Below are 12,962 nucleotides of genomic sequence, written 5' to 3'. Positions count from 1 at the left end.
GGGTTCCAAAGGGGTTCTTCAGCTGTCTACCTGGAATCATAAATGGTTCTTCAAAGGGTTCTCCTATGGGGACAGTCAAATAACCCTTTTAGGTTCTAGATAGCACCTTTTATTCTAAGAGTGTACTTTACAGTGTAAGGGTTTGGGTTATGCTGGTAGTTGTATCTCTAAAACTTGTCTTCCAGACCAGAGCTCCTCGTCAGTCGCCCCTTCAGTGAAAATGGGTTCATGTCTGTCCATGGATGGAAGACAGCACGAGAACGGGGAGAACTGGCATGATGGCTGCCGGGACTGTTATTGCCACAGTGGCAGGGAGATGTGTACCCTCATCTCGTGCCCCGTACCAGCCTGCGACAGCCCTGCCATATGGGATGGACAGTGCTGCCCATCCTGCCCAGGTAAGGAACCTAAACCTAATGAAATAAGGAAGAAACTGTGCACTGGTAGTAGGCTATTCTTAGATAGGCTAGTTGGTGTGTATACCTGAAATCATTTACATTTACATTTACATAATTTAGCAGACGCTCTTATCCAGAGCAACTTACAAATTGGTGCATTCAACTTATAGCCAGTGGGACAACCACTTTTCTTAATTTTTTTTTATGGGGGGGTGGGGGAGGGGGGGGGGTAAACAACCTAAGCTGAAATTCTTCAAAAAAAGATATTGCCCATTTTCCCATCCTCTTCATTGTGTCATAGTAGATACTGTTCATAATACAGTACACACTAATGAAAAAGCTGTTTCCAATATGTTTCACCTTTGACCCTGTGCTCACTCTTCCGTTCTCCTCCCTCAGAGGAGCCTAGCTCCCACAAGCCAGACCTGGGAGACTCGTCAGTGTGTCTGGCCCCGGGGGGAGAGTACTTTGTGGAGGGGGAGACGTGGAACATCGACGCCTGCACCCAGTGCACCTGTCACAGTGGGCGTGTCCTGTGTGAGACAGAGGTGTGCCCGCCCCTGCTCTGCCAGAGCCCAATCAGAACGCAAGACTCCTGCTGCCCCCACTGCCCAGGTGAGTTTGAGTAGCCATTTGTTACTCGAGTTGGCTTTGAAACACTATGGGTCTTTGAGTCTCTATATACAGAGTCTGTGTGGCAAGTATAGTATGGTTTTATAATAGAGAACGGCAGCCTTATCATTATGCTTAAACGCAGCCTAAGCCCTAAGCCGTATATAAAAGGTAGTGATGAATGTGAAGGGGGATAGTGTCTCAAGATTGTCTTGACTGAGCTGAGGTCCTAAAGTAAATTATAGCTGCACAGACCTGGCATTGGGAGAGATGCTATTAATAATGTTTACTATTTGCCTTGGCTCTATTTCCAATACAACAATACGGCTGCACAACAATAGTATGCCTGGCATAACAAACTAGAGAGGGATGGCCAGATGTTTATGCCAGAGAGAGAGAGAGAGAGACACTGGGAGAGGGAGAGAGGGAGAGGGAGAGAGGGAGAGGGAGAGGGAGAGGGAGAGAGAGAGAGAGAGAGAGGGAGAGGGAGAGGGAGAGAGGGAGAGAGAGAGAGAGAGAGAGAGAGACACTGGGAGAGGGAGAGAGGGAGAGGGAGAGAGGGAGAGAGAGGGAGAGAGAGAGAGACACTGGGAGAGAGGGAGAGAGGGAGAGGGAGAGAGGGAGAGAGAGAGAGAGAGAGAGAGACTGGGAGAGAATGAGAGAGAGAGAGAGAGAGAGAGAGAGAGAGAGAGAGAGAGAGAGAGAGAGAGAGAGAGAGAGAGAGAGAGAGAGAGAGAGAGAGAGCACAAATAGTTTTTTTCTGACGGTAAACAGCTGAAAGAAAAACACAGATTGGAGCCCAGAATCAAACTCTGTAGAGAGAGAGCGAGGAAAAACAAGAAGAATGTGCATAATGCATAAGTTATGGAACTCTAGACATGAATAGTGCATGAGAAAATGGAGACATAGCAAACCAAACCAAACGTGAAACAGACAGCGTTGCTTTGGGCCTCTGTCACAGTAAAACAGTGTAACAGCACAGAGATGCCTGGAAGGCCACCAACTCAACTTTCACATGGATATTTTTGTTTGTTTCCATCTCTTAAAGATGCACTATGCAGAAATCACTCCGCATTTCTTGGTTGCTAAAATTCTAATAGTTTGCCTAATTTCAGTTTATTTGACAAAACAAGGATAGTGTAGAGAATCATTGTACCATCTAAACCACTGTGAAATATATTTTCCATAACCACAAATATTGTATTTTCAGCTGTTTGAAGCTGGTGTACAAAACCGAAAGTAAAAGATGTAAAAACAAAACTTAAGAATGGGATGTATAGAAATAGTACACATAGAACAGATATACCACTTCTTAGACTTGCTTTCAATGAGAATGACAGATCTATAACTTACATTTCTAGGTGAATTTGGTCAGGTTGCCCAAAAAGTTACATATTGCAACTTTAAGCTGTTTGTTTGAGATGTTTTAGCTGAATAAACCAAAGACGCGAAGATGAACATTCTACCACTTGAATGTCATCAATATTTTAAGCCCTGGAATCCAACTCATGTATTCTTGTCAGATGAGCCCGTTCTTCGCTGCTCTGTTGGATTCCAAGAGCTACAGTCACATTTAAAGAACACATCTTTAAAAGCATACCTGACTGAGTATTTACAGTGTATACAGTGCAGTCAGTTGATCCTGACTGTGTGTGTGTGCGTCCCTGCCAGCCTGTGTGTGTGTCTCCTCTCTCCTCTATAGACGAGCCCATCACTCCCCAGTCTCCCAGTAATGACAGCATGCCCAGCTACTGCAGGAACGAGGAGGGGGACATCTTCCTGGCAGCAGAGTCCTGGAAGCCCAACACCTGCTCCAGCTGTGTGTGTCTGGATGGACAGATCAGCTGCTTCTCAGAGTCCTGCCCACCCGTTGGCTGTGCCAGGCCCGTGCTGCGTAAAGGACAGTGCTGCCCCTATTGCCTCGGTATGCTGAACACATGCAGGGACACCCACACACACACACACACACACAGATAATTGGACCTACCTGTACTATAGACAATGTGGGGAGATAAGCTGAGTAAGCAGGTTTTACTATCCTTGTGGGGACCAGAATTTCGCCAGTCCCCACAAGGGAAAAGGCTATTCTAGTCTTAGTGGTTAGGTTTAGGGTTACAATTAGGGGTAGGGTTACAATTAGGGTTAGGAGTTAGGGTTAGGGGTTAAGGTTAGGATTAAGTTAAGGGTTAGGGAATAAACCTAACCCTAAAATGTTTGGTCCCCACAAGGATAGTAAAACAAACATGTGCGTGTGTGCTTGCGTGCATATGCATGTTTGTGTGTGTGTGTGTATGTGTGTCTGCGTGTGTGTCTGTGTTTGCGTGTTTACTGAATGAGTATCTTCCATATGTTTACCTGTCTCAGAGGATCCTATTTGATCTTCTCCTGTGTCTCCTGACAGATGCCACACCGCGAGCCGTGTGCCACTTCAATGGGAAGACGTATGCGGACGAGGAGCGCTGGGACATAGACAGCTGTACACACTGCTACTGCCTTCAGGGACAGACCCTCTGCTCTACTGTCAGCTGCCCCGCCCTGCCATGCCACCAACCCACCATAGTGGAGGGCAGCTGCTGCCCCATGTGTGCAGGTGTGTGTATGTTTGTGTGTGTGTGTGTGTGTGTGTGTGTGTGTGTGTGTGTGTGTGTGTGTTGTTGCCGTTCACTCTAATTGCCTCTAATGAATTCCACACTTACACACACACACACACACACACACACACACACACACACACACACACACACACACACACACACGCCCTTGCAAAATGTGAATTGTCTGGTCATCAATATTACTGCTATTTATACCATAGCATTGTTGAATACTCATTTCTGATTGGCTTTAAAGGCATTCTAGAGCGTGCATTATTTCCATATAGCACACGGTATATCAGCACGGTAGAATTCAATGGCTATATTTCATTCTTACATGTTCTATGTTTGAGCTGCTTTTGAAAGCAAAAGTCGAATTGAAAACATTATTAGCATTGTTGAATAATAGCAAGCTAGGACTGAAGATTTGGTTAGCTAAACTAACAAGTCTGTTTGTTTGGTTACCAAGGCAACTACTGGAGCTATCTATAAACTTGCCAGCTACTTCAGTGGATGTTGAATACATTTCTACCTGTAAATGAACACATTTCTAGCGGTAAATGAACACATTTCTAGCGGCAAATGTGTTAAATTATAGCCATGGTATAAAAGGGATAATCAACTCAGAGCTCTATGTGTTCTCTGGAAAATAATACAACTCTGTGGAATAGCCCCTCGTTGATTATCCCGAACATATTCCCTTCACTATTTTGAAAGGACTATAAAAGAGTGCAGATGTCCTCCCATTGTTGCTATGTATTCACACCATGTCCCTTAAATATTTATTTGGTTGACTGTTAAGTAATGAGTTGTAATTGAGGAGGACAACCACAGCAAACACACCTTCATTGATATTAATAATTTAATGGAGGGATTAGGGTTTTACTGGGCTGTGTGGTGAATTAACATGCTTTGCTAAGGCTAGATAATAGCATTGATCATAGCTCCCTCTCTGTTCTCTATGTCACCGCTCAGCCCTGGATCGATGAGATGCAGCAGTAGTGTAATTATAAAACTCAGAGCAGAGCTCTGTGGAGAACTCCACTGCCCGTAATTCACACCAGCTGGGTTCAAATACTATTAGAAATCATTTAAAATACTTTATCTACACTTGATTGAGCTTGGCTGACTTAATGGAACCAATAGTAGTGCCGAAAGTGAAAATCCCACCCACCCACCTGGCACTCTAGGCAGACTAGAGTAAAGCACAAAGTATTTGAAAGAAAACAAACCCTATTAAACCCAGGTCTGCTGCACTGCCCGCATAATGGCAGCCATGGTTGTGGAGCCTAACAATAGCTGGTTGAACAGTTGGAGAAGAGGGCCCACAAGATGAGACTGGGTAATTTAATCCCTAGATGTGATTGGGTGGCAATGAAATGCAAAACATCCCCTCTTTTCTCAAAGTCAGGCTCAATTAATGAAAAGCCAAAGGTCACTCACCACTCACTGTTATTTCAACACCTCTTATTATTAGTATTCCTCTCTCTCTCTCTCTCTCTCTCTCTCTCTCTCTCTCTCTCTCTCTCTCTCTCTCTCTCTCTCTCTCTCTCTCTCTCTCTCTCTCGTCTTTTCCTAATCACGTGTTTCCATATTATGTTACCTCATAGAGATGTACGCACCAGCCCCCACCAACGTGCCAATCGAGAAGACAGACCAGCACGGAGACAGGAAGCAGCACCAGCCTGTCTGGCCCACACGCAGTGAGAACGACATCATGCCCCAGTTCAGAGGTCAGATTTAAAATCAAACACTTCCTGGTCTGTCATGCTGCTAAAAAAGCTCCCCTACTCCCTAACACACACACACCCCAAACAATTGATTCCCATTCAAAATGCTATTTTCCCTAACCTTAACCCGTAGCCCTAAAGCCTAACCCTAAACCTAACCCCTAACCCTAATTCTACCCCTAATTGTAACCCTAACCCTAAACTTAACCCCTAAGCCTAAAATAGCCCCTTTCATTGTGGGGACCAGCAAAATGTCCCCACTTGTCCGAATTTTCCTTGTTTTACTATCCTTACGAGGATTTTTGGTCCCCACAAGGATAATGAAACAAACACACACACATACACACACACACACACACACACACACACACAGATACTGTCATGGTTCCTGTGGGGTCAAATGACATTATGAAGGGCAGCTCAGAACAGCTGAAGATGGATTTTAAAGAACTGATTGGGTTCCTACTTGACACCAACAAATGCCACATAATATCTGGCCCTCTGCCCTCTCTAAATCGTGGCATTGAATGGTTCAGCAGACTTTTAGCCCTCCATAACTGGCTACGAGACTATTGTAGCTCTGTAGGTGTAACATTTATTGACACTTTTGATACCTTCTGGAAACAAAGCTCGTAATATAAGGAGGATGGGATCCACCCAAATCATTTGGGTTTCTGGATCCTTTCACAGCATTATAAGGCTGCGTTGTGACAATGAGTCCAGCTCATTTAATCCCTACCATTGTGTCGCTGTGTTGTCATAATGATTCAGCAAATGTACATTATCATAGGGGCGTTGGAAGACACAATGTAAATAACCTAATTTATGTCCCTCTTACTGCCCGGAATGCCTCTGCTGATCCTACAGCTATTGTATGCAGTAATCATATGGCTATGAACCAGAGTAATACTGTTAGCACTGAGGTGGTGTGCCCTAGTAGGAAGTCCACTGTGTGCAGCTCACCCTGCACTAATAAAAAATTACCTGAGTATGTCTACCTCTGCTAAGCTTCCCAGTAAAGCAAGAAAAATAATCAAGCATCCCAGAAAAGTGTTAAACATAGCCCATGTTAACATATGTAGCTTAAGAAACAAGGTTCATTAAATCAATAATTTGCTAGTAACAGATGACATTCATATTCTGAAACTCACTTAGATAATACCTTTGATGATACAGTGGTAGAAATACAAGGTTATAACATTTACAGAAAATACAGAAATGCCAACGGGGCCGGTGTTGCGGTCTATATTCAGAACAACATTCCTGTAAAGCTTAGAGAGGATCTCATGTTAAATACTCTTGAAGTAATATGGCTACAGGTTCACCTGCCTCACCTAAAGCCCATTCTGGAAGGGAGCTGCGATAGACCACCAAGTGCTAACAGTCAGTATCTGGATAACATGTGTGAAATGCTTGATAATATATGTGATATCAATAGAGAGGTATACTTTCTGGGTAATTTAAATATTGACTGGCTTTCATCAGGCTGCCCACTCAAGAGAAAGCTTCAAAATGTAACTAGTGCCTGCAACCTGGTTCAGGTTATCAATCAACCTACCAGTGTAGTTACAAACAGTACAGGAATGAAATCATCAACATGTATTGATCATATCTTTACTAATGCTGCAGAAATTTGTTTGAAAGCAGTATCCAAATCCATCGGATGTAGTGATCACAGTATAGTAGCCATATCTAGGAAAACCGAAGTTCCAAAGGCTGGGCCTAATATTGTGTATAAGAGGTCATACAATAAGTTTTGTAGTGATTCCTATGTTGTTGATGTGAATAATATTTGTTGGTCTGTGGTGTGTAATGACAAGCAACCAGACGCTGCACTTGACACATTTATGAAATTGCTTATCCCAGTTACTAATAAGCATGCACCCATTAAGAAAATGACTGTAAAAACTGTTAAATCCCTGTGGATTGATGAGGAATTAAAAAATTATATGGTTGAGAGGGATGAGGCAAAAGAGATGGCAAATATGTCTGGATGTACAACCGATTGGCAAACGTACTGTAAATTGAGAAATCATGTGACTAAACTGAATAAAAAGAAGAAGAAACTACACTATGAAACATGATAAATGACAGAATGATAGTAAAAAGCTTTGGAGCACCTTAAATGAAATGGGCAAAAAGGCAAACTACGCTCCATCATTCATTGAATCAGATGGCTCATTCATCACAAAACCCACTGATATTGCCAACTACTTTAATTATTTTTTCATTGGCAAGATTAGCAAACATGACATGCCAGCAACAAACGCTGACACTACACATCCAAGTATATCTGACCAAATTATGAAATTCCGTAAAGTAAGTGTGGTAGAGGTGCAAAAATTATTATTGTCGATCAACAATGACAAGCCACCGGGGTCTGACAACTTGGATGGAAAATTACTGAGGATAATAGCGTATTTAAGCCTACTAGAAATTTGAGCATACTAGAAAGTATGTGCCCTCAGGCCTGGAGGGAAGCAAAAGTTATTCCCCTACCTAAGAATAGTAAAGTCCCCTTAACTGGCTCAAATAGCCGACCAATCAGCCTGTTATCAACCCTTAGTAAACTTTTGTAAGAAATTGTGTTTGACAAATGACTGATGATTGGCTGAGAGAAATTGATGATAAAAAGATTGTGGGGGCTGTTTTGTTAGACTTCAGTGCGGCTTTTGACATTATCCATCATAGTCTGTTGCTGGAAAAACGTATGTGTTATGGCTTTGCACCCTCTGCTATGTTGTGGATAAAGAGTTATCTGTCTAACAAAACACAGAGGGTGTTCTTTAATGGAAGCCTATCCAACAAAATCCAGGCATAATCAGGAATTCCCCAGGGCAGCTGTCTAGGCCCCTTACTTTTTTCAATCTTTACTAACGACATACCACTGGCTTTGAATAAAGCCAGTGTGTCTATGTATGTGGATGTACAGCGACTGAAATGACAGCAACACTTAACAAAGAGCTGCAATTAGTTTCAGAATGGGTGGCAAGGAATAAGTTAGTCCTAAATATTTCAAAAACTAAAAGCATTGTATTTGGGACAAATAATTTACCAAACCCTAAACCTCAACTAAATCTTGTAATGAATAATGTGGAAATTGAGCAAGTTGAGGAGACTAAATTGCTTGGAGTAACCCTGGATTGTAAACTGTCATGGTCAAAACATATTGATACAACAGTAGCTAGGATGGGGAGAAGTCTGTCTATAATAAAGCGCTGCTCTGCATTCTTAACAGCACTATCAACAAGGCAGGTCCTACAGGCCCTAGTTTTGTCACACCTGGACTACTGTTCAGTCGTGTGGTCAGGTGCCACAAAGACGGACTTAGGAAAATTGCAATTGGCTCAGAACAGGGCAGCACGGCTGGCCCTCGGATGTACACAGAGAGCTAACATTAATAATATGCATGTCAATCTCTCCTGGCTCAAAGTGGAGGAGAGATTGACTTCGTCACTACTTGTATTTGTGAGAGGTATTGACATGTTGAATGCACCGAGCTGTCTGTTTGAACTACTGGCACACAGCTCAGACACCAATACATACCCGACAAGACATGTCACCAGAGGTCTCTTCACAGTCTCCAAGTCAAGAACAGACGATGGGAGGCGCACAGTACTACATAGAGCCATGACTACATGGAACTCTATTTCATATCAAGTAACTCATGACAGCAGTAAAATTAGATTAAAAAAACAGATAAAAATACACCTTATGGAACAGAGGGGACTGTAAAGCAACACAAACATACAGTGAGGGAAAAAGGTATTTGATCCCCTGCTGATTTTGTATGTTTGCCCACTGACAAAGACATGATCAGTCTATAATTTTAATGGTAGGTTTATTTGAACAGTGAGAGACAGAATAACAACAAAGAAATCCAGAAAAACTCATGTCAAAAATGTTATGAATTGATTTGCATTTTAATGAGGGAAATAAGTATTTGACTCCTCTGCAAAACATGACTTGGTACTTGGTGGCAAAAACCTTGTTGGCAATCACAGAGGTCAGACGTTTCTTGTAGTTGGCCACCAGGTTTGCACACATCTCAGGAGGGATTTTGTTCCACTCCTCTTTGCAGATCTTCTCCAAGTCATTAAGGTTTCGAGGCTAACGTTTGGCAACTCGAACCTTCAGCTCCCTCCACAGATTTTCTATGGGATTAAGGTCTGGAGACTGGCTAGGCCACTCCAGGACTTTAATGTGCTTCTTCTTGAGCCACTCCTTTGTTGCCTTGGCCGTGTGTTTTTGGGTCATTGTCATGCTGGAATACCCATCCACGACCCATTTTCAATGCCCTGGCTGAGGGAAGGAGGTTCTCACCCAAGATTTGACGGTACATGGCCCCGTCCATCGTCCCTTTGATGCAGTGAAGTTGTCCTGTCCCCTTATCAGAAAAACACCCCCAAAGCATAATGTTTCCACCTCCATGTTTGACGGTGGGGATGGTGTTCTTGGGGTCATAGGCAGCATTCCTCCTCCTCCAAACACGGCGAGTTGAGTTGATGCCAAAGAGCTCGATTTTGGTCTCATCTGATCACAACACTTTCACCCAGTTCTCCTCTGAATCATTCAGATGTTCATTGGCAAACTTTAGACGGGCATGTATATGTGCTTTCTTGAGCAGGGGGACCTTGCGGGCGCTGCAAGATTTCAGTCCTTCACGGCGTAGTGTGTTACCAATTGTTTTCTTGGTGACTATGGTCCCAGCTGCCTTGAGATCATTGACAAGATCCTCCCGTGTAGTTCTGGGCTGATTCCTCAACGTTCTCATGATCATTGCAACTCCACGTGGTGAGATCTTGCATGGAGCCCCAGGCCGAGGGAGATTGACAGTTCTTTTGTGTTTCTTCCATTTGCGAATAATCAAACCAAATGTTGTCACCTTCTCACCAAGCTGCTTGGCGATGGTCTTGTAGCCCATTCCAGCCTTGTGTAGGTCTATAATCTTGTCCCTGACATCCTTGGAGAGCTCTTTGGTCTTGGCCATGGTGGAGAGTTTGTAATCTGATTGATTGATTGCTTCTGTGGACAGGTGTCTTTTATACAGGTAACAAGCTGAGATTAGAAGCACTCCTCTCTTTAAGAGCCAGAAATCTTTCTGATTGAGAGGGGGTCAAATACTTATTTCCCTCATTAAAATGCAAATCAATTTATAACATTTTTGACATGCGTTTTTCTGGATTTTTTTGTTGTTATTCTGTCTCTCACTGTTCAAATAAACCTACCATTAAAATTATAGACTGATCATTTCTTTGTCAGTGGGCAAACATACAAAATCAGCAGGGGATAAAATACTTTTTTCCCTCACTGTAGACACATGCATACAAACACTTGATAACATACGCACTATACACATATGTACACATGGATTTTGTATTATAGATATGTGGTAGTAGAGTAGAGGCCTGAGGGCACACACTTAATATGTTGTGAAATCTGTTATGAATGTATTGTAACGTTTTTAAAATGTATAACTGCCTTAATTTTGCTGGACCCCAGGAAGAGTTTATTATAATACAAAATACAAATACAAATACATACTTGTCATATCACCATCATTAGCAGGTGCAGTGGTGGAGAGGAATCTAGAGTGTCTGTCTCCATGGTGCAGCTGTAGCTGCTAAATGTTTTTGCAGGCGTCCATATGTATCTCTTCATCCTGGAACAGAGTCTGCTGTTTCCTTTTAACTGCAATCTAGGGACTGATTCAATTATCCATAACTCTGCTATGCCAAGACGTGTCTAGTGTTGTTGGAGTGTTGCTGGTTAGGATACCACATTATTGTTCAGTTTCTAGCACACTTACGTTTTGAAGTGATACACATACCATGTGAGATTGCTGTATCGTCCTCAAGGTTACAACAGCAGTTTCTTAAGACATAAAAAAGTATTTTCTGAAATCCTACACGGCATCTACCAATGGTATGAGGATTATATATAAACATCCCAACATCCCATTATACAGACAGGTTTTGTGTCTCATAATGTTTGTGTGCTCCCTATGTCACAGGGGACTTTGGTAGTCTCCAAATGCCCTATCTAGATGGGAAGACCCCAGTTCCCAGTGAGGACACCACACTGCACTCTGTGGCATGGGTGGCACTGCCCATCGTCATGATGCTGTTCACCATCACAGCTCTGCTCTACGTCAACCAGAAGAAGCAGTGGATCCCTGTGCTCTGCTATCGCACCCCCACTAAGGTAGGGGGAGACATTACCCATATTTACAGTGCATTCGGAAAGTATTCAGACATTTACATTTTAGTCATTTAGCAGACGCTCTTATCCAGAGCGACTTACAGTTAGTGAGTGCATACATTTTCATACTGGCCCCCCGTGGGAAACGAACCCACAACCCTGGCGTTGCAAGCGCCATGCTCTACCAACTGAGCTACAGGGGGGACAGACCCCTTGACTTTTTCCACATTTTGTTACGTTACAGCCTTATTCTAAAATGGATTAAATTGTTTTTTTCCCCTCATCAATTTACACAAAATACCTCACAATGACAAAGCAAAAACAGGTTTTTAGAAATTTTAGCAAATGTATTAAAAATACAAAATGGTAATATCACATTTACATAAGTATTCAGACCCTTTACTCAGTACTTTGTTCAAGCACCTTTGGCAGCGATTACAGCCTCGAGTCTTCTTGGGTATGACGCTACAAGCTTGGCACACCTGTATTTGGGGAGTTTCTCCCATTCTTCTCTGCAGATCCTCTCAAGCTCTGTCATGTTGGATGGGGAGCGTCGCTGCGTCGCTGCACAACGATCGGGTTCAAGTCCGGGTTCTGGCTGGGCCACTCAAGGACATTCAGAGACTTGTCCCGAAGGCAGTCCTGCGTTGTCTTGGCTGTGTGTTTCGGGTCGTTGTCCTGTTGGAAGGTGAACCTTCGCCCCAGTCTGAGGTCCTGAGCGCTCTAGAGCAGTATTTCATCAAGGATCTCTCTGTACTTTGCTCCGTTCATCTTTCCTCGATCCTGACTAATCTCCCCTGCCGCTGACAACCATCCCCACAGCATGATGCTGCCACCACCATGCTTCACCGTAGGGATGGTGCCAGGTTTCTTCCAGACGTGAGGCTTGGCATTCAGGCCAAAGACTTCAATCTTGGTTTCATCAGACCAGATAATCTTGTTTCTCATGGTCTGAGAGTCCTTTAGGTGCCTTTTGGCAAACTCCAAGCGGGCTGTCATGTGCCTTTTACTGAGGAGTGGCTTCCGTCTGGCCGCTCTACCATAAAAGCCTGATTGGTGGAGTGCTGCAGAGATGGTTGTCCTACTGGAAGGTTCTCCCATCTCCACAGAGGAGCTCAGGAGCTCTGTCAGAGTGACCATCGGGTTCTTGGTCACCTCCCTGACCAAGGCCATTCTCCCCCGATTGCTCAGTTTAACCAGGCGGCCAGCTCTAGGAAGAGTCTTGGTGGTTCCAAACTTCTTCCATTTAAGAATGTTGGAGGCCGGTCTCCCGAGTGGCGCAGCGGTCTAAGGCAGTGCATCGCAGTGCTTGAGGCATCACTACAGACCCGGGTTCGATCCCAGGCTGTGTCATAACTGGCCGTGACCGGGAGTCCAATAGGGCGGCACACAATTGGCCCAGCGTCATCCGGGTTAGGGGAGGGTTTGGC

The 12,962-nt window shown here is 43.7% G+C and overlaps 1 protein-coding gene across 1 annotated transcript in view; it reads left to right on the top strand.

Moving 5' to 3' along the window:
- Nucleotides 1-12,962, top strand: part of LOC311146126 (cysteine-rich motor neuron 1 protein) — a 128,257-nt gene that overhangs the window by 109,981 nt on the left and 5,314 nt on the right. Inside the window, exons 11-16 of the mRNA XM_084182601.1 lie at nucleotides 186-398; nucleotides 798-1,013; nucleotides 2,713-2,934; nucleotides 3,412-3,600; nucleotides 5,212-5,334; nucleotides 11,345-11,535. Coding sequence (XP_084038727.1) covers nucleotides 186-398; nucleotides 798-1,013; nucleotides 2,713-2,934; nucleotides 3,412-3,600; nucleotides 5,212-5,334; nucleotides 11,345-11,535 — 1,154 coding nt within the window. The remainder of the gene's footprint in view (nucleotides 1-185; nucleotides 399-797; nucleotides 1,014-2,712; nucleotides 2,935-3,411; nucleotides 3,601-5,211; nucleotides 5,335-11,344; nucleotides 11,536-12,962) is intronic.

The sequence above is a fragment of the Coregonus lavaretus genome (genome assembly GCF_964263955.1).
Source record: "Coregonus lavaretus genome assembly, chromosome: 18".
NCBI classification, from domain to species: domain Eukaryota; kingdom Metazoa; phylum Chordata; class Actinopteri; order Salmoniformes; family Salmonidae; genus Coregonus; species Coregonus lavaretus.
The sequence above is the reverse complement of the archived record's forward strand: the minus strand, read 5'-3'. Positions and strand labels throughout refer to the sequence as shown.